The following is a 27,098-nucleotide window of genomic DNA, read 5'->3' as shown; positions in this document are numbered from 1 at the left end:
GTGAGTCCTCTTGATTTTTCCAACGTAGAATTCTCAACATCTCAACATAAATGATTAAAGGGACTTCAGAAGTTGAATCAATTAAATCTTTCCTGGCTTAATGGGATACAATCTTAAGAAGTTGAATCAAATCTTTACTGGCTTAAAAAAGACGTATTTTTAAGCACTTGAAAAATCATTCCAAACAAGCTCTTAATTTCCTTACTTGAAACTTCTCTTTTATCATTTTTATCCAGTATTGGTTTCTTTGAAAAATAAGAAATAATTTATCCAAAATCATCAAGCATCACAAATATTTTCTTTTATTGTTTTTTTTTTTCCGTTGTTGGATGAGTTAGTTGAGTCTAATTTGTAACTATTAGATTTAGGAAGATTTGACCTAATATTCTTTCATTTTTTTTATTCCTCACTGTAGTCTATTTATTTCCCCCTTGTATCATTCGTTAATATAAAAAAATAATAAGAGAGATTTGCACCGTGGTGGAAACCAAATAGAGGAGACAACCCCTGTCATTAGTGTCGCCATCGATGCTCGGATTAGCGCTGCCATGGATGAAGGCTTCCGCCACCTTCAGAAAACTTTAGCCATTGTGATTCTGTCATTTTTTCCACCACCCATGCCGCAACACACCACCCACGCGCCAATGTCAGAGCTACATGCACCAGCCCATCTGGTTTAGACCACACTGACCAACCTATATGTGCCACCCTTGTCTTCATTGTGGCCTGTACTGTTCCCCACGCGCCGCTCAATGTGCTGCCACTTAATTTCGATCGGCCACCATCGCTTCTGCAATCAAATTTGTATGCCACGTCGTCCACTAACCTTAGTTATCATCCTGATGTTAGGAATCCTCAAATTCACTCAACATTTGAAGTTGGTGAATCTTCAGCACATTCCATCCCTAATGTACAAGCTTTCACTTCTTCTTCGGGTATAGCTTACCAGCAACTGGAAGGGCTTCGACAACAGATTGAAGCAATTGGGGCTACCTTAGGGGCGACATCCAACACTTCTGGTCTTGGCTTTCATACACCTGTACCGATGTATTATGATAATTCGGTAACCTCGTTCCCCACGTTATCCTCTTCTTATGTGACTAATACAGTGGCACATTCTACAGGATATTTTTCAGAAAAAAAATTGAACGACAATAACTATTTCTCATGGTCTCAGTCAAATGGTCCTTGAACGACGACATAAATTTGATTTTCTGCTAGGAAAAATACCTTGTCCTCCACCGAGAGACCTACAGAAATGGTATTGGAAAAGGGAGAACGCTCTTCTTCGATCCACATTGATCAATAGTATGGAGGCACAAATCGACAAACCCTTACCGTACGCTACAACTGCTAAGGATATTTGGAACACAACCCATAAACTGTATTCCAAATGTCAAAAGGCCTCTCGCTTATACATACTACAGAAACAGGTTCATAAATGCAAGCAATGAACCATAGATGTCACATCATTTTTTAACAAGCTCTCTCTTATATGGCAGGAAATAGACCTATACAGATAACTAGTCTAGAGCAGTTCTAGTGATGGTTTACAATACCCTAGAATTGAAGAGATTGATAGGATTCATGACTTTCCTGCTGTTCTGAAATCCGCCTTGAGGAGGATCGTACAACTGCTATCAATAACTCCTACCATTGACGTCGCTGCTTTTAGTATAAGGTCCTTTACCAGTGGCAATGACAAGCAGAATGGAAAACCAGTTCCTGCCTGTGAGCATTGCAAAAAACAATGGCATACCAAGGAGCGGAGTTGGAAGTTACATGGTCATTCCCCAGGAGATAAGAAACGCTCTCCCAACGACAAACAGAACACAGGGCAGGCGTATGTGAGTGAGTTGCTGCACCTTCTCAACCACCCGATCCACATGGAAACCAAATCGATCTCAGTCCCGATACTTTAGGTGTCATTGTCTAATTAGGTATACCTCAGTACTTCAGTCTTATTAGTGTTGATGGGAAGAACCCCTGAATTCTGTATTATGGTGCCACAGATCATTTGACTGGTCCTCTAAACATTTTTTGTCTTGTATTCCATATGCTGATAACGAAACAATTAGAATTGCAGATGGCTCCTTGACCCCCATTGCTGAAAAGGGGAATATTTCTCCTTATGCAGGGCTCGCCTTACATAATGTTTTGCATGTGTCAGAAATTTCTTATAATTTGCTATCTATAAGCAAGATTACTCATGAGTTAAACTGCAAAGCAACATTCTTACCTAATTCTGTCTCTTTTAAGGATTTGAGCTCGGAGAAGATGGTTGGCACTGCTCGGCATAGTAAGGGACTCTACCTCCTTGATGACGACACCTCTTCTAGTAGCATTTCTAAGACTAGTCTTTTATCTTCCTATTTACTACTTCTTAACAAGATTGTATGCTGTGGCATTTTCATTTAGGCCACCCTAATTTTCAATATATGAAACATTTATTTCTTTCATTTTTCTCTAAACTTGATATGTCTAGCTTATCTTGTGCCATATGTACTCGGGCTAAACAACATCGGGTTTCTTTTTCTTCACAACCATGCAAACCAACCCACTCTTTCACACTTGTTCATAGTGATGTCTGGGGACCATCCAAGATAACTACCTCATCTAGAAAACGGTGGTTTGTAACCTTTATTGATGTTCGTACCCGTCTTACCTGGGTCTTTCTCGTCTCCAAAAAATCTGAGGTTACCTCTGCGTTCAGGGACTTCTATCACACAGTTGAAACGCAGCTCAAAGTAAAGATTGCTATTCTACAAAGTGACAAAACGCATTGTCCACCAAGGTTCTTGTGCCTCCAACAAAATGGGGCAGCCGAGCGCAAAAGTTGTCACCTTTTGGAAGTTGCTCGTTCTCTTATGTTGTCTACTTCCCTTCCTTTCTATCTTTAGGGCGATGTTCTCACTGCAGCCCATCTTATCAGCCGGAAACCTTCTCATGTCCTACATCTCCAGACCCCCTTAAAGTACAGAGTCATATCCCTCTACCTGCCTCATTTCTGATGTTCCTCTTCGGGTATTCGGGTGCATAACCTATGTTCATAACCATGGCCCTAACCCATCTAAGTTTACCCCTCGAGCTCAGAGATGTCTTTGTTAGTTACCCTCTACACCAACGAGGCTATAAATGCTTTTATCCGTTTCTCGTAAGTACTTTGTCTCCATGGATGTCACCTTTCTTGAGGATTGTCCTTTCTTTCCCGTTAGCCTACTTCAAGGGGAGAGTGAGAGTGAAGAGTTAGTTCAAAAATAACTAACTCATAACAAAGTTCAAGTACCGAGTCATATCTTGAGTTAGTTCAAAAATAACTAACTCATAACAAAGTTAGTTCACAAAATAACTAACTCATAATTGATTCTTGTTAAGCTTTCAGCCTATAAAAGGCTCCCACACTCATTAATAAAATCATATCTTAAAGAATTATCATAAAACTTTCCATGCTTTGCATCAATTGGCATCAGAGAGCTCGATCCTAGCTCACTTCCTTCCAAAGAAACTTGGATCTTCACCATTCCCAACCATGGACGTGAAAGCCTCCGTAAACCGACGTTTGCAATTGGTGGAACAAGCCATTGAAGAAATCTGAAAGGGACAATCGGATGTGCAACAATCAATAGTAGATTTGACTAACCTCATCACTCGAATTCATGTACAACCCTTCGAAGAACCAATTCAACCTCCAAGAAACCAAGCTGCAGCAAATCAAGAACATCCAAGAAACCAAGCTATTCACTTCCACAACAATCAACTCTATGAGAACAACTTACCATGCTAGTTGATGGATGATTCCGACTCTTCCGATGAAGACAATTTGCTGAATGTTCATCAAGATCCACAAAGAGGACTTGATTTTCGACCATATGTTCAAGAAGATCAAGAAATAAGAATGAAGGTGGATCTTCCTAATTTTATTGGCCGAATGGACGTGGAAAAATTTCTTGATTGGATCAAGAATGTAGAAATTTTTTTTTGACTATGCTAATACCCCAGAAGACAAGAAAGTTCAGTTGGTGGCCTTCAAGCCCCAAGGTGAGGCTAGTTGATGCAATTATAAACAGTACAGTCAGTAAATCTTACTATTGGCTGTTATTTCTGCTTTAACCATTCTTTGTTAGTAGTTGTTTTTGTCTGTTAGTAGCTGTTATTCCTGTTTTCAACTGTTGTTGTTAATAACTGTTCCCTTCTGTTAATAAGCTGTTGGCAGCTGTTATTGCCAAACTAACAGCTGTTATTGCCAAGCTAATCAGTTACAACAACTGATTAGCTATAAATCACCATTCTCCTATTGAGAATGACAGAATAGATTCTTGAATAAAAGAGAGAAATTAATCCCAGCTTTGAATTACATCACTAGTGCTTGGTGGGATCAACTACAAAATAACAAGTGGCTATTTGGTAAACAACCTATAAGAAGTTGGCCAAAGACGCTAAGCCTCATGAAAAAACGATTTCTACCGATCAACTACCAACAACTACTCTACAAGCAATATCAACGATGTCACCAAGGCTCTCAAAATATCATGGACTACACATAAGAGTTCTATAGACTAGGCGCTCACAACAATCTTCCTGAAACTAAACACCAACAAATTTCTAGATTTGTTCACGGTTTGCGTGATGAAATTAAAGACATTGTCAACTTACATCCACTTACTTTTCTTTCAGATGCTATTTCTTTGGCGTCCAAGATTGAAGAGAGTGACGAGGTCAAGAAAACCAAGACTTATCAAAGAAAGAACAATTGGGATAAACAACAACAAAGAACTAATCTCACTGACTCATTTAGAAATTTTCAACAAGGAAGCTCATCCACACTCTCATAGCCCATCAAGAAGGATGGCATCCACCCAAAAGTAACACCACAAAACCAGGTGAAATCTCTAGTAAAAAAGAAAGGTGAAAACATCTATAATCGTCCTACTTTGGGTAAATGTTTCAGGTGTGAGCAACAAGGACATCTCTCCAATGAGTGCCCTCAAAGAAGAGCTTTGACAATTGAAGAAGGGCAAGAAGATGATGATTCGGATGACAATGTCCATGAAGTTTCAACCTCAGATGAAGGAGATCAATTATCTTGTGTAGTTCAAAGAATACTTCTCACTCCAATAGTTGATTACATACCTCAAAGAAACTCTCTTTTCAAAATCAGATGCACAATTAACAGTAAAGTGTGTCAAGTTATTATTGATAGGGGTAGCAGTGAAAATTTAGTATCTAAAAAGCTTGTTACCGTCCTAAATTTAAAAACTGAACCCCACCCAAACCCCTATAAGGTTAGTTGGATAAAAAAGCGGGGAGAAGCTACTGTTAGTGAGGTTTGCACTGTGTCTTTATCAATAGGACAGCACTATAAAGACCAACTCATATGCGATGTTCTAGAATGGATCTTGCCATATTCTTTTAGGACGTCCTTGGCAGTATGACACAAATTATGTTCATAGCGGTAGAGCTAACACCATTGAGTTTGATTGGATGAGTAGACGTGTAGTTATGGACTTTGTGTTAGGCTAACACCACTATTTGGGAAGATTTAGCTATGGACTTTGTGTTAGGCTTACCAAGAACACAGAGGGGTCACGATTCGATTTTTGTGGTAGTAGACCGTTTTAGCAAAATGGCTCATTTTATCCCTTGCTAAAAGACTTTTGATGCTTTGAATATTGCTAATCTGTTTTTTCGAGAAATTGTTAGATTACACGAAATTCCTATAACAATAGTCTCATATCGTGATGTCAAGTTCTTGAGCCACTTTTGGAGATCCTAATGGAAGAAATTTGACACCAATTTACTGTTTAGTACAGCCAGCCATCCCCAAGCTGACGCCCAAACAGAGGTTACTAACCGTACTCTTGGCAACCCCATTCGATGTCTTAGCGGGGATAAGCCTAAACAATGGGTCCTAACATTGCCTCAAGCTGAATTCACCTTCAATCACATGGCAAATCGCTCAGCAGGGAAGTCTCCATTTGAGGTTGTCTATACTAGTCTCCCTCGGGTTACTTTTGATTTAGCTCATCTTCCTTCTGTTGTTGTTGTTGATGTCGGTATGGAGGTTGAAGCCATGGCTGACCATATTTCCAAGTTGTACTAAGAAGTAAAGAATCATCTAGAGCTCGCTAATGATTCTTATAAAATGGCCACAATTCTCACAAGTGTTTTAAGGAGTATCAAGTGAGTGACCTTGTTATGGTATATCTTCACAAATCACGTCTTCCTGCTGGTCATCATTCTAAAATGACCAACAAGTGCATTGGTCTGTTTCAAATTTTGGAGAGACTCGGCCCTAGTGCTTACCAATTAGATCTCCCAGCTACCATGAGGATCAATTCATCATTCAATGTTTCTGACCTTTCTCCTTACCATGCTCCTGATTCCTTTTCTTTGGCTCCCTAACTTGCACTCGAGGATGAGTTTTTTGCTAAAGGAGGGGTCTGATGTAGAACATCTTAGATTCTTGATGTTTCTTTAACTATTTCTTAAGCTTTTTTATTTTAGTTTAGGTTTATTATTCTTGTATCTTGAGTTAGTTCAAAAATAGCTACAAAGTTTGTTCACAAAATAAATAACTCCTAACTGATTCTTGTTAAGCTTTCAGCCTATAAAAGGCTCTCACATTCATTAATAAAATCATATCTTGAAGAATTATCATAAACTTTCCATCCTTTGCTTCAGACATAAAACCGTGGGATGCAATTGTGTGTTCACTCTCAAATACAAGGCAGATGGAACCCTTGACTGACACAAGGCGAGGTTAGTTGCTGGGTATACTCAAACCTACGATGTTGATTATTCAAAAACCTTTTCCTTAGTTGCTAAACTTAATACAATTAGTCCTACTATATGTTGTTGTGAACAAAGACTGGCATCTTTATCAGCTGAATGTTAAGAATGTGTTCCTGAATAGGGACCTAGAGGAGGAAGTCTACATGAGCCCCCAGGGTTTAAAGCTCAGTTCGGTCATCAAGGACACTCTAACCCTTCTTTGTTTACAAAGGTCTCCAAGGAGGGGAAGATCGCAGTATTGATTGTTTATGTTGATGACATCATTCTATCTGGGGATGACCATGCTGAAATCATCCAACTGAAAAAAAGGATGGGTGATGAGTTTAAAATCAAAGACTTGGAAAATCTGAAATATTTCCTTAGAATGGAGGTAGCCAAATCTAAAGAAGGTATCTTCGTATCTCAGAGGAAGTATTCCCTTGATTCATTGACCAAGACAAGTATGTGGGGTTATCGTCCTGCTGATACTCCCATTGAATTCAACTATGAACTGGGAAATTCATGTGACAAAATTCCAGTTGATAAAGAGTAGGTAAGTTGATTTACTTGTCCCATACTTGACCAGATATTTCATTTGTTGTGAGTGCTGCGAGCTAGTTCATGCAGGCTCCCATAAGAAACACATGAAGACGGTAAACAAAATCCTGAGATACCTAAAACAAACTCCAGGTAAGGATTGATGTTTAGAAAGACAAACAGAAAAATTATTGAGGCTTATGCTAATTCAGATTGGGCAAGGTCTGTTGTTGATAGGAAATCTACCTCCGGTTATTGTACCTTTGTATAGGACAATCTTGTAACTTAGAGGAGTAAGAAGCAAAAGGTCATGGCCAAAAGCAATGCTGAAGCCGAGTATAAAGCTATGAATTCAGGGATATGTGAGAAAACTTGGCTTTAGAAAGTTTTGTCTGATCTTCATCAGAATTATGAGATACCGATGAAATTATTATGTGATAACAAGGCAGCCATGTGCATCGCCAACAATCCAGTTCAACATGATAGAACTAAACATGTTGAGATTGATCAACACTTCATCAAAGAAAGGATGGACAATGGTAGCGTATGCATTTCATACATTCCTTCGAGTCAACAGGTTGCTGATGTCCTCACCAAAGGACTTCTCAGACAGAACTTTGATTTTTGTGTTAGCAAATTGGGCTCATTGATATCTACATCCTAACTTGAGGGGAGAGTTAGATTTTGTGAGCTTAGCCCAAGGGAAGCTTTGACCTAATATTCTTTCCTTTTTTTTTGCCCAAGGGAAGATTTGACCTAATATTCTTTCCTTTTTTTATTTCTAATTGTAGTCTATTTATTTCCCAACTTATATCATTTGTTAACATAGAAAATAATAGGAGAGATTTGCACCATGGTTTTCTCCCTAAATTAGGGTTTCCACGTAAAATTTGTGTTTGTTCTTCGTCTCTATTTTCAATAGTAACAAAACACAGTTTTTCCTCAATAAAGATTTTTTTCACGTAGCTAACTAACAACGTCATGAATTCATCTTATTTATGAAAAGAACTTTAGTTGCTCACAAAAATTATACATAGGAAAGAAGTCCAAAATACATACAATGCGAAACTGTACCTCAATGCCCGGGCAGAATAAGGATATAAAAGAGGCAAATGGAGGATCATTTCTGTTATATTCCAGGGCGCCATCAAATATACAAGAAATTATTGGAAGAATAATAGCATGCCCATTCTCGGGATGATGAAGAACAAACAAAGCTGGAAAAAGAACATATGAAATAGAATACTCATCAATAGACAATTACACATTTAGAAAATAAGATGTCACGAATTAAAGTGTTGATACCTAAAACATCATCAAACAGGCGTTTTTCCTTCGATTGGAAACGGATCCGAATCAGCTGTTAATTAAATAACAGTCAGTAGTATGCATATATCTACTACTAAAACCTTGTACTAAAAATAAAATAAAATAAAAACAACAAAAGTTGTCTCAAGGGTCTCAAGTATCTTCTTTGTTATCATAGAAGTGAACAATCTCCTCAATGAATCAAATGATGGAAATAATTTGAGTTAGATCCCGTTCTAATCTGGTAAAAACAGAATTTCTGCTCAAAAACACATAGCACACCTCAGCAATGTCCTCTGAGAATCGTTCTGATGTAAACTGACCCAAGTACTCAACATATGCAGAACACTGAACCTGTAAATAGAAAGAGCAAGTGCACTAAGAAAGCAAGAAACAAGTAAATGCATCTTATCTCATGCATCAACCATTCCTAACAATATTCAAGAACAGCTGACGTGAAACAACAAAGAAACTTCTCTATTGGATTTGTAATTAGCCAAAATAGCTTGTGTTTACAAGATATAGGCTGGACAGCACCACAAAGCCAAAACCAACAAAACGGCTAAAACAACAAACCAAGTGAGTAAATCCTATAGTTCAAAGTTAACCAGTTTAATATAACAATATTTAAACAAGCCAGAAGAACTTAACAAAAGAACAGCCAAGAAACAAATACAAAGCTACAAGGAACATTTCGTGCAATACAAGAAAGTACCCAAGAAATATATTATATCAACGGCTCTATCTTTTCATTTATCAATGACACTTTCGTTTCTGGTTAATAAAATAAATGGTATAGAGGTGTAAGTGTTTTATGTTCTTGTTATTTGGTTTTGAACTTGTATCGGCAAAAAATTAGGTTAAATTTACAATTCAACATGTATGCATGTCCACTTTGAGATAGTTACTGCTGCAAATATGATAATCTCGCTACGTAATTAACTTTTTTAATAAGATACATGTGAACCATCATGGGTTGGCCTAGTGGTAAATAAGCGAATATTTACCTCCATTGTCATTTAACTTGATTTCTATTAGTCAAATCACTCGTGACCTTAATTGTTGCATCTCATTTTATCTTGGCAATTGCTTGTTTCATGATCTCGTAACGAAGAAGATTATTGGGAAAGGACATGAATTACGAGGATTTTACATTTTTTATCACCAAGTATCGACATCAACAATTGTTGCTTGTTTTAGAGTTGTTTCTCTTTTTTATGCCCATTGCCATCTTGGTCATCCATCTCTCTCAGTTTTAAGAAAGCCTGGTTCACAGTTTCATAACTTGGCTTCATTGAGTTGTGACTCTCATGTCAGTTTGCCAAATTTCATTGTCTTAACTCCAATCCTAGAGTTGATAAACGGGCAAATTCCCCCTACGCACGTTCATTCTAATATTTGGGGTCAATGTCCAGTTGTGGCCAAAACTGGATTTTGATATTTTGTTACCTTTGTTCATAACCACTCTCACATGATTTGGTTAATTTTAAGAAAGATCATTCTGAGTTACTTTCTCATTTATGCAATTTCCATGTTGAAATTTGAACTCAGTTTGGTGTGACAGAACCATTGGGTAGCAATGCAATTCAAAATGGCTTTAGGAGTTGAAGATTAAGGGGGATGTCACAGACCTATACGTCAGACCAGAAAGCGATTCCCAAATATGCGAGGGTAACTTTCCTTGGTAACGCAAAGAAACTTACCCTCGCATTGCCTATCTACATCCATTTGTTCCCTTTGAAGCGGCTGGTGAAGACCTGCAACATTTGTTTTTCTTTTTTTTCTTTTTTTCTTTTTTTTTTTTGAATGGTGACAAGCCTCAAAATATGAGACTTAATCTCAAAAGTACAGGAGTATTGTACTAAGAGCAAAAGAATTAGGGGATAATACAAACTAAAGTGAAAACTTAGGCAACAATAAGAAGACAACCTAAACAAACGAAGTCAAACAGAAACGTAACATAATAAAACCTTTTCAAGGCGAAACAAACTGAAGAAAGCTAAATACAAAGCAAAACTTGACAACTCTATCAAGAGGAGCCCATTCGAATATGATAACTTGCAAACCCAAATCTTCTATATGAGAGGAGAAAGAGAAGTTCCAAGGAGAAGTAGCCAGTTGCCTCAAAACTGTTCTTGTTAGTGGCAACAAGAACCCAAAAAAACTTGAAAAAACCTTCCAAAACAAATAGAAACTGATTCCAAAAGAACTCCCCAGAAAATACTCCCCTTTGGCAAGCCATAGAAACAGAGACCAAAACACAAAAGCCATAACAAGCAGGCTACCACAAACAGCAAGGCTTAAACTCATCCACCCACACGAGAGAAATATGGGAAAGCAACAATGGTTCAAATCTGGAGGGACTACAATACAGTGGACATTTATGCTGCTAGATGCTGGTGGAAGATGTTTTCTATCTTTGATGTTGCTAGGGGCATTAGCAATGATTCTCTGAATAATGTAAGGCAGATCCTCATTGGTCCAGCTCTCAAAAAAGGTCCTTGAATACTATGGGTTAATGTTGTCAAGGCGTTGCTTGCAAAAATGGTTTGAAATGAATCAAAGGGTGTTTCATGACAAAAATATTGAATGGATGGATCGATTTGAAGTAGATCGTTTAAATGTTTCTTCTTGATGCACTTCTTCCAAGCCATTTGAAGACGTCTTCATTCAAGACTTATTTTAAATTGGCATGCTTTTATTTTTCCAGTTTAAGTTGTCACGCATATTCCTTTATTGGTCTTATGGTCTTTTTTTCTTTATCAATGTTCTCGTGATAGTTTGCTGTAACTTTTGCATTGATTTTATTTTTGATTTTGTTCTTATATATTGAAAGTGATGAGGGTCCTAAGGGGTGTCAATCTAGTTGAGGTATCCAAATATGTATGTTGATCCTGAGGTTGTTTGTATTGTTCTGTTCATTCATTATCTTAACAAAATTTCTAGTTTCCTTAAAAAAAAAAAAAGAGTTATTGAAAGTAGAGATGTAGAACAAACACAAATTTACATGGAAACCTTAGTAAATAGAGAAAAACCACGATGCTAATATTTCTTATTATTTTCTTGTGATAACAAAGGTACAAAGGGAAAGATATTTATAGGCAACACGAGCCTAATTAAAATAATAAAAAATTAGGGAAAAGTAAATCTCAACTACCCTTGGGCTTTCAACATGACCCAAGCCCACTATTTCTAACACACCCTCTCAAGTTGGGATGTAAATGTTGCAAAGACCGAACTTGCTAAAACATAAACCAAAGTTTTCTCTGAGCCCCTTTGTGAATATAAGCAATTTGGTTGGCTCGAAGGTATGTAAGGGATGCAGATGCTACCACTGTCTAGTCTCTCTTTGATAAAGTGTCTGTCATGTTGGATCCGGTTATTGGCAATGCTAATAGCTGTCTTGTTATCGCATAATAGTTTCACAGGTACCACATAGTCAAGATGAAGATCAAACAACACCTTCTGAAGCCAGATTCCCAAGCTCATAGCCCTGTATTTGACTTCAAGCTTAGAGCCACAACTCCTTGCTTCTGACCTCTCCAAGTAACAAGATTGCCCCACACAAAGGTGCAGTGTCCCAAGGTGGATTTTCTATCAACAATAAACTTTACTCAGTCAGAGTCAGTAGTATAGGCCTCAATACACCTTCTGTTAGTCTACTTGAACCTCAACCTTGGAAATCTATTAACTGCCTCCATGTGGTCTTCATAAGGAGTTTGCATGAACTGACTGACAGTACTCACAGCATAGGAGATGTCAGGCCTAGTATGAGACAAGTAAATCAACTTTCCCACAAGGCATTGATATTTCTTTTTATCAATAGGAATCCTATCACCTGAATTTTTTAGTTTGGCATTGAACTCAATGGATGTATCAGCAAGACGACGTCCCGTCATACTTGTTTCAGCTAATAAATCAAGGGTGTATATGGAGATGCGCTCTCTGAACCTAGCAACCTCCATCCCAAGGAAGTACTTCAGATTCTCCAATTCTTTAATTTCAAACCCATCCTTCATCTTCTTTTTTAGTTGGCTGCTCTCAATTGTTTCATCCTCAGATAGCACAATGTCATCAATATAGACAATCAATACTGCAATTTTCTCAGTCTTGGAGACTTTTGTGAGCCAAGTGTGATCAAAGTGCCCTTGATTAAATCCCTGGAACTTGACGAAAATGGTAAACCTATCAAACCAAGCTCTCAGTGATTGTTTCAACCCGTACAAAGACTTTCAAAGCTTGCAAACCTGATTATCAAACTGAGCTTCAAATCTTGGAGGAGGACTCATATACACTTCCTCTTCTTAATCTCCATTCAAGAATGCATTCTTAACATCAAGTTGATATATGGGCCAAACTTTATTTACAGAAACTAACAACAAGACTCTAACAATGTTCAATTTTGCAACAGATGAAAATGTCACAAAATAGTCAACCCCATAAGTTTGAGTGAACCCTTCTGCAACTAACCCAACCTTATGTTTGTCAAGGGTACCATCTGCTCTATACTTGAGTGCAAACACTCATTTGCATCTCATAGTCTTGTGTTCCTTGGAGAGTGTCCAGAGATCCCAAGTCTTGTTTTTTTCAGGACTCTCATTTCTTCCTTGACGTCAATCTTTGACTTAAGACACTCTAAGGCAAGGTGGATATTGTAGAAGAGTTAACGCTAGCAACGAAGGCTTTGAACTAGGGTGAGAGGTTCTCGTACAAAACATAATTAGAAATGGAGTGCTTTGTACAGGACCCAATACCTATCCTCAGCCCAATAGGAAGATTCAAAGAAGGATCATATTTACTGATGTTTTCTGAATGATCCTGCTTGGTTTTGTTTTCAGTAGATTATGCGACGACCTCATTCTCATTAACCATGTCCTCTCTATCTATAATGACCTCATCAACACCGCCCTTATCAACCATATCTTCAGGGACAGCTGCTTCAGACCTATTATTTACAAACCTATCATTCTCACCCATCTTACTGTCTGTAGGTGCGTTAGTGGAGTTCATCTCGGACTTGTCATTCTCACTCATTTTGTTATTAATATGTGAGTCAATGGAATCAATCATACCTTGATATCGTAAAGGTTTGGAATCCTGAACCGGAGTCGGCTGAACAGCAGGAGACCCAACTTCCTTTCTGAGATTTCTCATATAGTAGGTTTTCTCGGGAACTTGGTCTATAGGTAGGACTGTAGTGTTAGAATTTGGGTCAGGCAAGGTAACCGGAGTAGGATAAGTAGACTCTAAGGAACCACATAGTTAGACTCTGCACACACTCTTCCCTTGAAGTAGGCTAACAAAAAATAAGGAACAATCCTCAAGAAAGGTGACATGGAGACAAAGTATTTACGTGAGGATGGGCGAAAGCATTTATAGCCTATGGTGCAAAAAGTATCCAACAAACACGCAAGATTGAGCCTGAGAGGTGAATTCAATTTGGTTAGGACCATGGCTATGAACATAGGTTATGCATCCGAACACCTGAAGGGGGACATCAGAAATGAGACGAGTGGAGGGATATAATTCTTTGAGAAATTCGAAGGGGGTTTGGAGGTGTAGGATACGAGAAGGCATTCGGTTGATGAGATGAGCTGCAATGAGAACAACATTGCCTCATAGATAAGAAGGAAGGAAAGTAGATAACATAAGTGAACGGCCAACTTCCAAAAGGTGACGGTTCTTTCTCTCAACAACCCAATTTTGATGAGGAGTGTAAGCACAGGAACTCTAGTGGGCAATTCCCTTAGAGGACAAAACTCATGAAGGGTGTGGTTTTGAAACTAGCAACCATTATAACTGTGTAGGATTGCAATCTTTGTATTGAATTGCATTTCTACGGTGTGATAGAAGTTCCATAATGTGCAGGTGACTTTGGATTTGTCGAACATAATGAAAACCCAAGTAAGGCGGTGTGGTCATCAATGAAGATAATAAATCACCGTTTGCTAGAGGAGGTAGTGACCTTGGACTGTCCCCCAACATCACTATGGATAAGAGTGAAAGGTTGGGTTGGCTATATAGTTGTGAGGAAAAGGAGACTTGATGCTGTTTAGCCCGAGTACACATCACAAGACAAGGTAGAAATATCAACTTTAGCAGAAAGATGGGGAAATAAGTATTTCATATATTGAAGTTGGGGTGGCCTGAACGGAAATGCCACAACATACGGCCTTTTTCTAAAGTAAAAAGATACGAAGATAAAAGACTAGTCCTAAAAATGCTACTAGAGAAAGCATCATCATCAAGCAGGTAGAGTCCCCTACTGTATTGGGCAGTGCCAATCATCCTCCCCGAGCCCAAGTCCTGAAACGAAACAGAATCAGGTAAGAATATCACTTTGCATTTTAATTCATGAGTAAGCTTGCTTATACACAGTAGATTATAGAAAATTTGAGGCACATGCAACACATTATGTAAAGTCAATCCTTCAAAAGGAAAAATCAGCCCCATCCTGGCAATGGGAACCAAGGAAACATTTGCTATTCGTATCTTCTCATTACCAGCACATGGAATATAGAACACAAAATGTTTTGAGGATCCTATCAAATGATCAGTGGCGCCAAAGTCCAGAATTCAGGGATTCTTCTCATCACCACTAATAAGATTGAAGGACTAAGGTATACTTGACTGGGAATAGCTCCTAGTGTAGTCGGACTGGGATCCCCAGATAGCTGAGAAGGGCTAGCAGAGTCACTCACATAAGCTCGTCCCGTGTTCTATTTGTCATTGGAAGGGCGTTTCTTACCTCCTAGGAGACGACCATGTAGTTCCCAACATTGCTCCTTGGTATGCCACTGTTTCTTGCAATGTTTACAAACAGAAATTGGTTTGTTAGACTACTCATAGCACTGGTACAATCCTATTCAAGGTAAGCCTCAGAACAAACCTCCAGCAGGAAGGGTATAGGTCTCTAGCCCAGTATACGTCCGCAAACAATATTGAACCTAGGGTTGAGACCGGCAAGAAAAACATATATCCTGTCAACCTCTTCGATCCTAGAGTACTGTATGCCATCGCTAGGACAGTTCCAGACAATTTCTCTACATAGGTCCATTTCCTGCTAGATCAGAGAAAGTCTGTTAAAGAAGCATGTCACATCCATTGTCCCCTGTTTCCAGTCATGAACTTGTTTTTGCAGAGTGTATAAATGAGAGGCATTCTAACACTTGGAATACAATTGTTAAGTCGTATCCCAAATGTCTTTAGCGGTTGCAGCATACAGTAAGAGCTTGCCAATATGTGCATCCATATTGTTGATCAATGTGAACCAAATAAGAGAGTCCTCCCATTTCTAGTATTGTTCCTAAAGGTCTCCCGATGTAGGATGAGATATCTCCCCTGTCAAGAAACCAAACTTGTGGCACCCTTCAAGGATCATTTTAAAAGACTAGGACTACGAAGAATAGTTTTGACCATTCAATTTCTCCTCTGGAAAATATCCTATAGATTGTGCCACTAGATTTAACACCTAAAAAGAGGACAAAGCAAGGAGCAAGATTATCAAATTTTCAGAGTACATCGATGAGGTCAAACGGTTGTTGAACGAAGCCCCTAGCATTGCTTCAATCGCTACAATTTGTTGTGTAGCATGTCCTGCTGATGTTGAGCAATACTGAGAGATGAACCCTGCTCATGGGCACTTAGACTGTGCTGGGAAGGTCGACTGGGCTGGATTTCCAACCTCCGGGCAACCACTAGGGTTTGCGACTAACCTAGTAGGAGGCGGCGCAATCACACCTGCAGCAGAAGACTGAACCAAGGTCGGTGGCTGGGCAAGTCCTGAAGATGGCACGTGCAGTAACATATGCGACAGTGTGTGTGGTGGTGCATACAGTGAAGGTGTAGGCGCAGGCAGCAGTGCATGAAGACCAGGCCGCGCATATGAGGGAATCCAAATTGGCTGCGCGTGTGGGACCTGTGCAGCTGAAGGCTGCTGGTTGCCAGACGATTGTGGTTGGGCAGGAAGGCTGGCCGATGGGTTCTGAAGATGCCAACTGCGGCGGTGACGACTGCACTGATGTCGATGGTTGTCCCTTCTACTAGGGTTCCATTAAGTGTTTGATTGTCTAGGGTCTCTTCGATATCCCGCTTTGATACCATATTAAAAGTAGAGCTATAGAACGAACACAAATTTACGCAAAAACCCTAATACAAGAAGAATAACCACGATGCTGATATCTCTTATTATTTTCTTATGATAATAAAGGTACAAAGGGGAAAATATTTATAGGCAACATGAGCCTAACTAAAATAATAAAAAATTAGGGCAAAGTAAATATAAACTGCCCTTGTGCTCTCAACATGACCCAATCCACTATTTCTAACATAAGTTAGGACTTCCATTTGGTATAATTCAAACAAAAATATTAACTCTTTTTTATGTAAGAAGACTAAGGGTTAATTGGGTAATTAGGTAATATTCTAGGTTAATTCCCTTTTTACCCCAATTGTAATAGAACTCTATAAACAAGAGTCTTCTCCTCTTGTATGAAGCATATTATTCATTCTAATAAAAGACCCACAATCTTAGTTCTGGGAGGATTTCTCCTTGAAGTTACTTAGGCAACATCACTTTTGGAGCTCTTTGATTTTCAAAGAGCTCAATATAAGTCTTTTTGCATAGGAGATCCTAAGCTAAATGTCGAGTCTAAGACTTCAACAAAAACAATTCTTATGCACCAAGAGTCCAAGTTTGGAATCTTTACAAGAGCCAACCTTCAAAGAAGCAAGAATCTCCAAAAGCAATTGCAAGGCAGAAATTTCCTCGTGTTTCAAATAATAGATACAAAGTAAGGCTCAAGAAAGTGGTTCCGACTTTTTAAATGCACCAAGAGAAAATAAGAAAAGACCACAACAACCGCCTAATACTAAAGAGTTAGGGAACCTCTACTACCAAGCAGTTCAACCACAAAATTCCACAATGCCTTCACCTCCTTTCCCTCCCCTACAAAAGACAATAAACTTCCTTTTCCATATTATGCAAAGTCTCCCTTGCCCCACTCACTAGCTGTTTTTAACTATATCCATTTTTTTGAAGTTTGCACGATAAGAGGCCTCATAGATCAAGATTTATTCCCATTTGGTACTAAAACATGTTAAATCCATTTAAAAAAACGCAAAACTTTTCTCAATCTACTTTTAATTTTTAACTTCTAAAGAACATAATTAGGTTCAACTTTCCTAAGGCTTGGCATAACACTTAAAAGCTATAGGTCAAATCCCTTACGTTCAATGCCACACTATTAAACTAAGATGTCTAGATTATTTTGCATTTGATATCACCACAACCCAGAATTTACATAAGAAAAGAAAGCCCTAAAGGCCACTAAGGCCATTCATATAGTATTTTTCAATATCATCTTCACCTGAGGTGGTCTATTCTATCTGATACACATGAATTCAGGATATTTGTCTTAATTGGAACGCTTTTATATTTCCATTATATTTTCTTTTCTATTGTTTCTATGTTTGTTATGTATTTCTTTCCCCTTTGGGGTTACTTGTATCTTTTGGCATTACATCAATGAAAAAGTTTTTGCTTCCATTTTTTTAATTTAAAACACGCACATGGTAAGAGGGCAGCCCCTTTAATAATCTACTCTTTAGGTGAACCCTTTACAAGCAAAGTTAGTAGGTAGTTAGAAGCATGTGGCTGACAGTCACAAATGAAAATTAAGCAAAAATATTAAGTCCCTTGTACTGAAATTCTTCATAAAATGCAAACTCTGTTTGCTAAGTCCCCAAATTGAGCACATCACGCACATACATATATCGACATTTAGGGCCCACTTGCTAACGTTTTTGTTTTTTGTTTCCTGTTTCTGTTTTCATTTTTTAAGAAATGGAGGTGTTTGGTAAAGTTCCCTCGTTCTCAACAAAAGTAGAAACGTTTCTCATTTTACAAGGAATTATGGAGAACAAAAAAAAGTAGTTTCTCCTGTTCCCATTTCTCAATTATTTCTATTGGTTTCTTTTCTCCTTTTCTCAGTTGTTTCTATTGGTTTCCTTTTCTTTTTTCTCAATTCTTTTTATTGATTTCCTTTTCTTTTTTATCAATTCTTTTTACTGGTTTCCTTTTCCTTCTTTTCAATTCTTTTTCTATTTTATTTTCCTTTTTCATTTTCCTCTTGTGATTTCCTTTTTCTTCCTCTTATTTCCATCTTCTTCCCCAAATAACCACTCTCCACGTGGTTTCCTTTTTCTTCCTCTTATCTCCATCGTCTTTCCCAAATAATCATCCTCTTCCTCTTCCTCTCATTGTCTTCGTTGTCTTCCTCTTCGTCTCTCATTGTCTTCCTCTACACGACGCCTTACTCTTCGCTGGATCTAGGTTTTCCTCTTCCTCTTTGCGTGAATCGTGTTTTCGCCGAATTTGTAGGTTTTTGTCAGATCTGTGTTTTAGCCATGAGTTTTTGTCTCCCTCTTTGTCGTGAGTTTCGGTCCTCCTCTTCGTCGTGGGTTTTCATCTTCCTCTCATCAGCTCTATTCTTCATATCTCAATCTTCATCTCGTTCTCCATAAGAGTACAAGAAAACCTTCCTATCTAGGTTTGATAATTTTTTTTTTTATGTTTAATGGAGGATATATATTTTTGTTTGATGTTTAATTGAATTAAATGTGAATAAAATAAAAAATAAACTTCAAAGAAAATCAGAAAACAAAAAACAGTTATCAAACACATTTTCTGTTTCTGTTTCTATATTTCAAGAAACAAGAAACAGTTATAAAACACATTTCTGTTTCTTATTCTAGAAAAAGAAGGAACAGGAAACCAGGAACAGAAAACAAGGAATAAGAAACAAGAAACGAGAACGTTACCAAACGGGTCCTTAGGGACCTCAAAACACTATATGTATGAATATCTAATTAAGATCTATTCATGCATCCATTACGTATGATATACATAGATTAAACACTTTCCAGCATAAGTTCACACGTATATAATCCTTTATAGTGTTTAGTTTTGATAGTAGCTAACTAAAACTATATGAATTGCTTGCTTGCTACATCTTCTTCTTTTTTCTTTTTTCTTTTTTCTTTTTTCCTTTTTTCTTTTTTTTTTTAAAGGAAATAGCCTACAAGTACAACATTTCATTAATTAAACTAAATATACAAAAGGGAGGAGAATCTCTGAAGGTAATGGAGAATTCGTTCCAATGAGAAAAGCAGATAGAGCACTGTCATTTTGGCAAATTTGAAGCATATTCTAATTCTTTGAGCAATTTAAGCAATTCTCCACATGATAAAGGATTAAAAATCTAAAACACATCATACAAAGTTATCAACGAAGAAAAAATCAAGGAAACCAATAGAACATTATTTAAGAGCTATGATTCAGCAGCTTTCAGAAGAATGATAAATACAACTTCAGGCTGACACACAAAAAGACTAATCAACCTGGACTATATGAAAAACAATGTCATAATTTGCAAAAAAGTACAATCCCAAAAATTGATTTATATGTAAAACATGAAAACTTCTGTACCTTCCTTTGCTGATCATCATCTGGGGGAGGCCAAAACAAAGAGGATAATTGAAGTCTATCGATCCATCTCTCACTCGAAGTTGCCATTTACTTTCTATAAATTTCACTTAAAGCTACCTCCTCAATTACCAACAGATCAACCAGGCAAACTCCATCTTCATATACTACCAATCAAGAATCCAAATGTCGTAATTCAACATCCCAAAACGATAACCAATTTTGATAAGCCAGGAACTCAAAAATGAAAAATCGCTCAAAGAGATGTATCCCCAAGTTCACCAAAATTCGACCCTTTGTTCCCCTATTGATGTTCCAAGTTTCAGTTTCTGCGAAGTTCCCAAGTTCAGAATCCCATATTTACAAATGCCATAACCAAACCTGTACAAGATAAATACAAAGAAAAAAGAAAACGTAAATCCAACAAACAATAAACCATAACCAACAAAATGAAATTATGAACAATTCTTAAACCAAAGATAAACAACTCAGACCAAATCACAAACACAAAAAAAACTCAACTGAAAACAGAAACAACAGGTAGCAAAAGCAATAATACAAATCAAAACAAGAAGCTTCAATTCAAATTTCACTACTTCTATTATAAATTGTCGCCAATACACAAGTAGAAGTTGTAAAACGAGAGAGAAGTACCTCGAAATCGATTTCGCTTCACCAAAAATGAAATCACAAATTGTATCTCTCTCTCTCTCTGAATTATTATTATGTTTTTGGTAGAGAGGAGAGAGGATCTTTAGAAGGACTGTGAGTTTAGAGAGAGAAAGAGGGAAGATCTTTAGAAGCGCTGTGAGAGCTTAACGTTATTGCATACGTGGCATTGATATTTATTTCTTCTCCATTCATATTTTGATACATAGATTTAGTATATCACCATAAAATGAAGATGAAAATACAAAAGTACCCTCGGTTTGTGGGAATATTTTAATTATTAAGAAAGCTTAGTGCGTAAAAAATAATTAGTTGTAAGGCAAAGACAAACCGACCGTGATGACTTGATCAGATATTTCCACTCGTAGCTATGTTACACTGTGGCGAGGCTCCAGTGTTCTTCTCCTTTTTAAGCCCTTGATTTCTCTTTAAACGGACTCATCTCTTGGATTACAGTTTTTTTTTTTATTATTATTTTTAAATATTGATAGAATCATTTCACCCGTTTTTTTTAGATGCAAAAGTTTCTTTCTCTAATTAAATAATCTTAACACACTTCTAATGGGTTGGAGGTGTCTATTTATTCTCCAGGGTTACTTTTTTTTTTTTCTTTTTGAAATTTGTTTAAAACAAATAACAAAATAGGTATTTGAGTTTCACCAAGTTTATCCATTCATAATCAAAATTGGTATAATTGTAATAAAATTTCATTCGTAGAATAATTGTAATTAGCTCGTAAATGTAATTGAATTGAATTTGATCACGTTTACTTAGACTTATGAATTTTGACACATTTATTGTTACCGTCACATTTATCTTTATATTTGAGATTCCAATCGTAATGGTAACAACAAAAGTGTTGAAATTCATCATTTAATTTAGCTTTTGAAACAGTAACAATATGACATAATTTTTAGATGCAATTAGATTGAGCTCGCTCTGCTCGTCAATCAGTTTGTATATTTTGTTTTCACATTTGAAAGTGAACCCCATAAGATACAGATACATAACACGTAAACAACATCAAGTAGGTCCCAATTTTCAAATTAACATTTTCATTTAGAATCTAGCTTTAGTAAAAAAAAAAAAATTGAATATGGTTAAAGTGAGAGTATACCTTTTGTAAACGTGGTCTTAATATAATATTTTTAGTAAAAGAAAAGTTGAATAATGCTAGAGTAATGATGTAATATTAAAATTACCATAATCTCTAATGGGCAGGGCTAAAAGGTCATGTGTCCATTAATATGTTTACATCTTGGATTTTATACATATTCTAAATATATAAATATATAAATGAGGAGAGTGTTGGAGTATTGATATAATTAAATTTACCTCAATCTATCAATAATATATAAAGTGTCATAATGTTTGAAAAATATTTTAGGACAAATGTATTCTTGAATTTTTTTAAAAAAAAGTACATCTAATTAAGATTTTAATAGAATTAAACTTTTAATAAGATTGAAATAATTACAATTTTATAAATTAAAATTTAAGAAAAATAACTTAAATGGTTACGTAAGTGTCAAACGCTTTTCAATATCAAAAATTAAATTACTTAATACCATTTATTGTTGATGTAATAATTTATAGTATTTATGGTAAATGAATTAAAAGCTCGATTCTAGTGTAATCATTTATTTATAAAATACGTAATTATTTTAATTACTAACCTTAAATTTCATTTTATAAAATTGTAATTATTTCAACTTATTAAATTTATGTTTTTTTGAACGTACTACAAAAAAAAATTGTAATATAACATTTACATCCGCTAATATTTAAACGATATCTCAATTACCAATTCAGTCATCTTTTCTATTCTACACGATTAGGTTCGAAATATTTTCTTTATCCTAGATCTCATTTTAGATCACAAACCAAAGGTATTGCATTTTTTATTTACTTGATTTTGTTTTCAATTATAAATTATTTTTACAAATTTAGGTAAGCTAATATGAATCTAATAGTTTCTTTAAATTTTATATGTACTAGATGACGGAAAGCACAATTATGAATTTGAAACCTTTTAAAAAAGATTGGTTTACAAAGCCAACAATAGGGAGAGAGTTTGCTGCCCAATGATTTAAAAATATAAAAAGAGAACCTCTCCGAATAAAAAAAGTTACAGGAGTTGATAAGGAAGTAAAAACTATAATATATATATATATATATATTGTAAATGCTTAAAAGTTATTTTTTTCGTAGGGAGAATGCATCCAAATAACCATGTTTAATGAACAAATTGAAAAGTTCAATACAAAATTAGAAAAAAAAAATTATGATAATTGATGGCAATGTGAAGCCAATTGATAGAAGATATCCAAATATCAACGATAAAATTGAAATAACGTTGACACAAAATAGCAAAGTCAAGGAATTAAAAGATGCAGCATATAAATTGAACGAGACAAAAATCGTGAATTTCGAATTACTAGCGAAGGAAGGCAGCATACAATCTCAAATGTGTATGTATATAATTTTTTTAAAACATTATTTTTCTTTCCTTTACTAAAAAATTTTGTTTACAGATATTATAGGTGCAATAATTCAAGTTAAACCAATGATAATTAAGAAGTGGAATGAAAACTACACAAAGAAAAGAGAGGTTCATATTATGGACAACAACTAAGTTATTTATATTTTTCGTACATTATCTGTATATTAAATATTGACTATTAAATAAATTTTCCTAATTGCATGCAGATTCAATATTTTGAAATTGAGATTGTGGGATGATTTGGCTGAAACTGAAGGAGCATTTTTAGAAGACAATTGCAAGAACAATAACATAATCTTTATAACTAATATCAAACAAACATAATTTGAAAGTTAGCTTTACCATTATTATTATTATAGTTATTATTATTATTATTATTACATAATATTTTGTTTGTTTTTACAAGTTAGGTGAAATCTTTGTATCATCTACAAATATTAGTCTCATTACCATAAATCCAACATATGAAATGGCAAGAGACATTAAAGATAGATAAACATAATTAAATAAAATAACACTTAACTAAAACTGACATTTATAATAACTCCAAAATAAATTGAAAATTAAAGGTATAAAATGGTTTAACGTTAATTGTAATAAAAGCTTTTGATTAATCCTTACTACTAAAAGTCCTATATATAAACCTAACATAATTACTATAATTGTCATAATTACTCACATAAAATATTACTTCAATCATAAATGATAGATTATATAATTTAATTATAGATATTGAAAAGTAAATGAAAAAAATTTGACAAAATTAATTTTTTTATTAAAAAGAAAAACAAAAGAGGAAGAAGAAAAACGAACCACTTAAACCTTGCACCCTAAACAAAATTAAACATAATAATTAAAAAAACATAAAGTTAAGAAATTTAAAAATATATAGATATATGTTTTTAATAATTAAAAAATATTAGATAATCATTTGACAGTTACAATAATAACGGTAATACAATCTAACAATCAATAAAAACATATACAAAACTCTCTTAAACAAACGTATTTCTAAGTCTATTTTCAACTTTGCCTATTGAACAGAGACACTTCAACATTATTTCAAGTTTAAGATTTTTTTTTTATATATATAATTTAATATGTCTATATATATATATATATATTTTGCAGTTTATTGCACAAGATACAATATTTAGACTGGTAAGTTATCTAATTCAAATAATTTGATTTGTATAGACATTTAAATATAAATGATATGAGGATGAATTAGAAAATTTTGTTTATGTTTCATTTCTTAGCATAAGTTATATAAACACAAGATAGTTATTATAATTATGAAATAACACAAAAAAAGTTATGTTTGTAAACAAAAGAATCTATTACAACATACACGAAAACTATTAAAATAGATCCAAACAAGAAATAAGAACATGAAGAATATAATGGAATATTAACAAACTAAATGTGAAAAAAAAAAATGAAACACTTACAAGCAGAACAATAAATATAAAATAAATAATAATAGAAAAAATTGTAATTAACTTTTTAGTTACCTCAATCCTTTTTTCTCTTTTATTTCTTTCAAATGCCATGAATTCAATATAAATCATCTATTTGAATGATCAACTGATTTGTATTTGTACCTTAATAGTCTTTTACCTTCATCTCCTTCAAAATTTAAGTTCTTAAGAGAGACAGAAGAGAAATTACAGAAAATTGATGGAAACAACAATTCATAAGAAGAAGGTCATAAACAACAATGAGAATGAATAACGAAAAATAGGAGGGGGAAATTGTGTAGAAAAATTTCAATAAAGAAAAATAGAAAATAGGAGGGGGGAAATTGTGTAGAAAAATTTGAATTTAATAAAAATGCACTTTCTAGAAAAAAACAAACGAAAAAAAAACTACATATATAGTTCAAGAATTAAGAGAGAATAATGAGAATGAATTAAACCTAAATAGAAGTAAAATGAAAAAAATAAATTGTAAGATAAACCAAGATCTTCTTCAAAAGGAAGCATTCATATGGAAAAAAAAATTGAGAAGTGTGCAAAATGAGAGTATGGAGTGACATGATAACCTTTAATTTGGTGGGGCTCGATGAAGAAAGAGGTAGAATCATTTACCTTTGAAACTTAATTTTCCTTACACATCACATAAGAGGATAATTATTGAGAATTTGAAGAGATCAAATTTTATTTCGTGGAATTTCATGCAAATATATTATTTATAAATAAAATAAATTTTTTAGTTTTCATTTTATATTATTTAATAAATAATCATTCCAATTTAATTAATTTACAATGTCATAAAAATTTATATCGTGATTTTAAAACGTTAAAATTATGAATGATTTTTAAAAATAATGTAATACATGGAATTATGTCATTTTGTAGTTTCATATAAAGATAACTTGAAATCATCATCTTGAAAACCATACACATCCGATATGAAGATAATTATTGTGAAGTGTGTAAGAGTGATTGCTATTAAAAAAACTATTTAAGAAATAGGTAAGGAATAGTTTTTTATTTTGTAAGATTATTTACTTTTTAACTCTAATTTAAAATGTCTAAGAAAAAAATAGTGTAAATGTTGATTTCTAAAAACATATTTTTTCTCCAAATTTTCTATTTTTAAAACTTTTATTTTGGTCTTTTTAATTCCTAATATAAAAGTATATTTCAAATATCATACTCTTGCCATATAAGTTTCACCATATATTTATAACTTTAATTTTTTCATATCGTTTTAAGAAAACTATACCACTAAAATATATGGGTAAAACAACACTTATGAAAGAAAAAAAATTATGATGAAATTAACAATATTTTATTAAGGGAAAACATGAATATTCATAAAAAAGATTAGAGTTAAGAAAAAAGAAAACAAAGCATTAATACCGTTAATATTAGGTTAATCCTTTCGATTTTATGATCTAATATACTATTTTAAATTATATATATGGAATATTGTAAAAATCAAATAGTTAGTTTAAAATAAACTATTTAAACTACATGCATGTATATTGAATATTGTAATTCAAAATTTTAATATTTTATAACTTGCATATTATTTTATTTTTAGAAAGTATGGATGATAAGAAAAAAAAGAAAGCATATTCTACACTTTCACAAGAAGAAAGAAGAAAAACAATTGAATTGTCCATTCAATCAAGAAAAAATAAGGCAACTCGAAGAAAGTGACAAGCAAAGTAGTAGTAAAAGAAAAGTGTATTTTAGTATGGTCGCACAAGATACAACAAATGAAATTCTAGGTAATATTTTATTATTATGTTACACCTTAAATTTCATATATACACACATACATACATATATATATATACATATATATATAATATAATATATTTTAATGTGCTAACTATTTCACATCGTTTGATGTTCAATAGAATCAGAAGTTTTAGAACACCCGTTTCACTCTCTTATACACGAGCTTAAAAAGATACGACCATGTACATTTTGTAAGGCAAATTTGAGCACGAGATTCCAACATTTTGTTGCTTCAATTGTTAGGTATAATCTTCAAACAATGAAATATTCTATTAAACATTTGAGTTACTAAATGCATTCATTTGTAATAATAATTTTAAATAAACCATCTAGGTTCATGTTGCTGAAACAACCGTACATAAACACCTTGCTCATTTGTTCACAACACAATCTAAAGAATGAGTTTTATTTAGGAAGAATATTCAGGCTTATAATAGTATTTTCTCTTTCACGTCATTTGGGGTCAATTTAGATAAAGAGTCTACACATTTAGACTACAAGAACAAATATATCATGACGTTCCAAGTTTATTGCCAGATGAGAAGTCAATATTCTTTCAACTATACTTTTA

General features: G+C 34.6%; 1 protein-coding gene and 1 long non-coding RNA gene across 4 annotated transcripts in view; one reads left to right on the top strand and one right to left on the bottom strand.

Annotated features, from left to right (window-relative positions):
* Positions 1-20,944, bottom strand: part of LOC101216952 (protein GIGANTEA) — a 46,582-nt gene extending 25,638 nt beyond the window's left edge. Inside the window, exons 1-5 of one of the 3 annotated variants that reach the window (XM_011660806.2) lie at positions 20,756-20,944; positions 20,105-20,482; positions 8,899-8,970; positions 8,614-8,668; positions 8,383-8,525 (exon numbers count right to left, since the gene is read on the bottom strand). In XM_011660806.2, the coding sequence (XP_011659108.1) occupies positions 8,383-8,525; positions 8,614-8,668; positions 8,899-8,970; positions 20,105-20,191 (357 nt within the window). In that variant the 5' untranslated portion in view covers positions 20,192-20,482; positions 20,756-20,944. The other 2 variants (XM_031888722.1, XM_031888723.1) reach the window with 2 other exon arrangements.
* On the top strand, positions 99-2,471 carry LOC116405080. The gene is made up of 2 exons (XR_004218158.1): positions 99-1,940; positions 2,260-2,471. It is a non-coding gene; the product is annotated as an uncharacterized LOC116405080 (long non-coding RNA).
* Positions 20,945-27,098: the final 6,154 nt, after the last annotated feature.

This window comes from Cucumis sativus, chromosome 7 (genome assembly GCF_000004075.3).
Source record: "Cucumis sativus cultivar 9930 chromosome 7, Cucumber_9930_V3, whole genome shotgun sequence".
NCBI lineage: Eukaryota > Viridiplantae > Streptophyta > Magnoliopsida > Cucurbitales > Cucurbitaceae > Cucumis > Cucumis sativus.
This window is presented reverse-complemented; position numbering and strand designations above follow the sequence as displayed.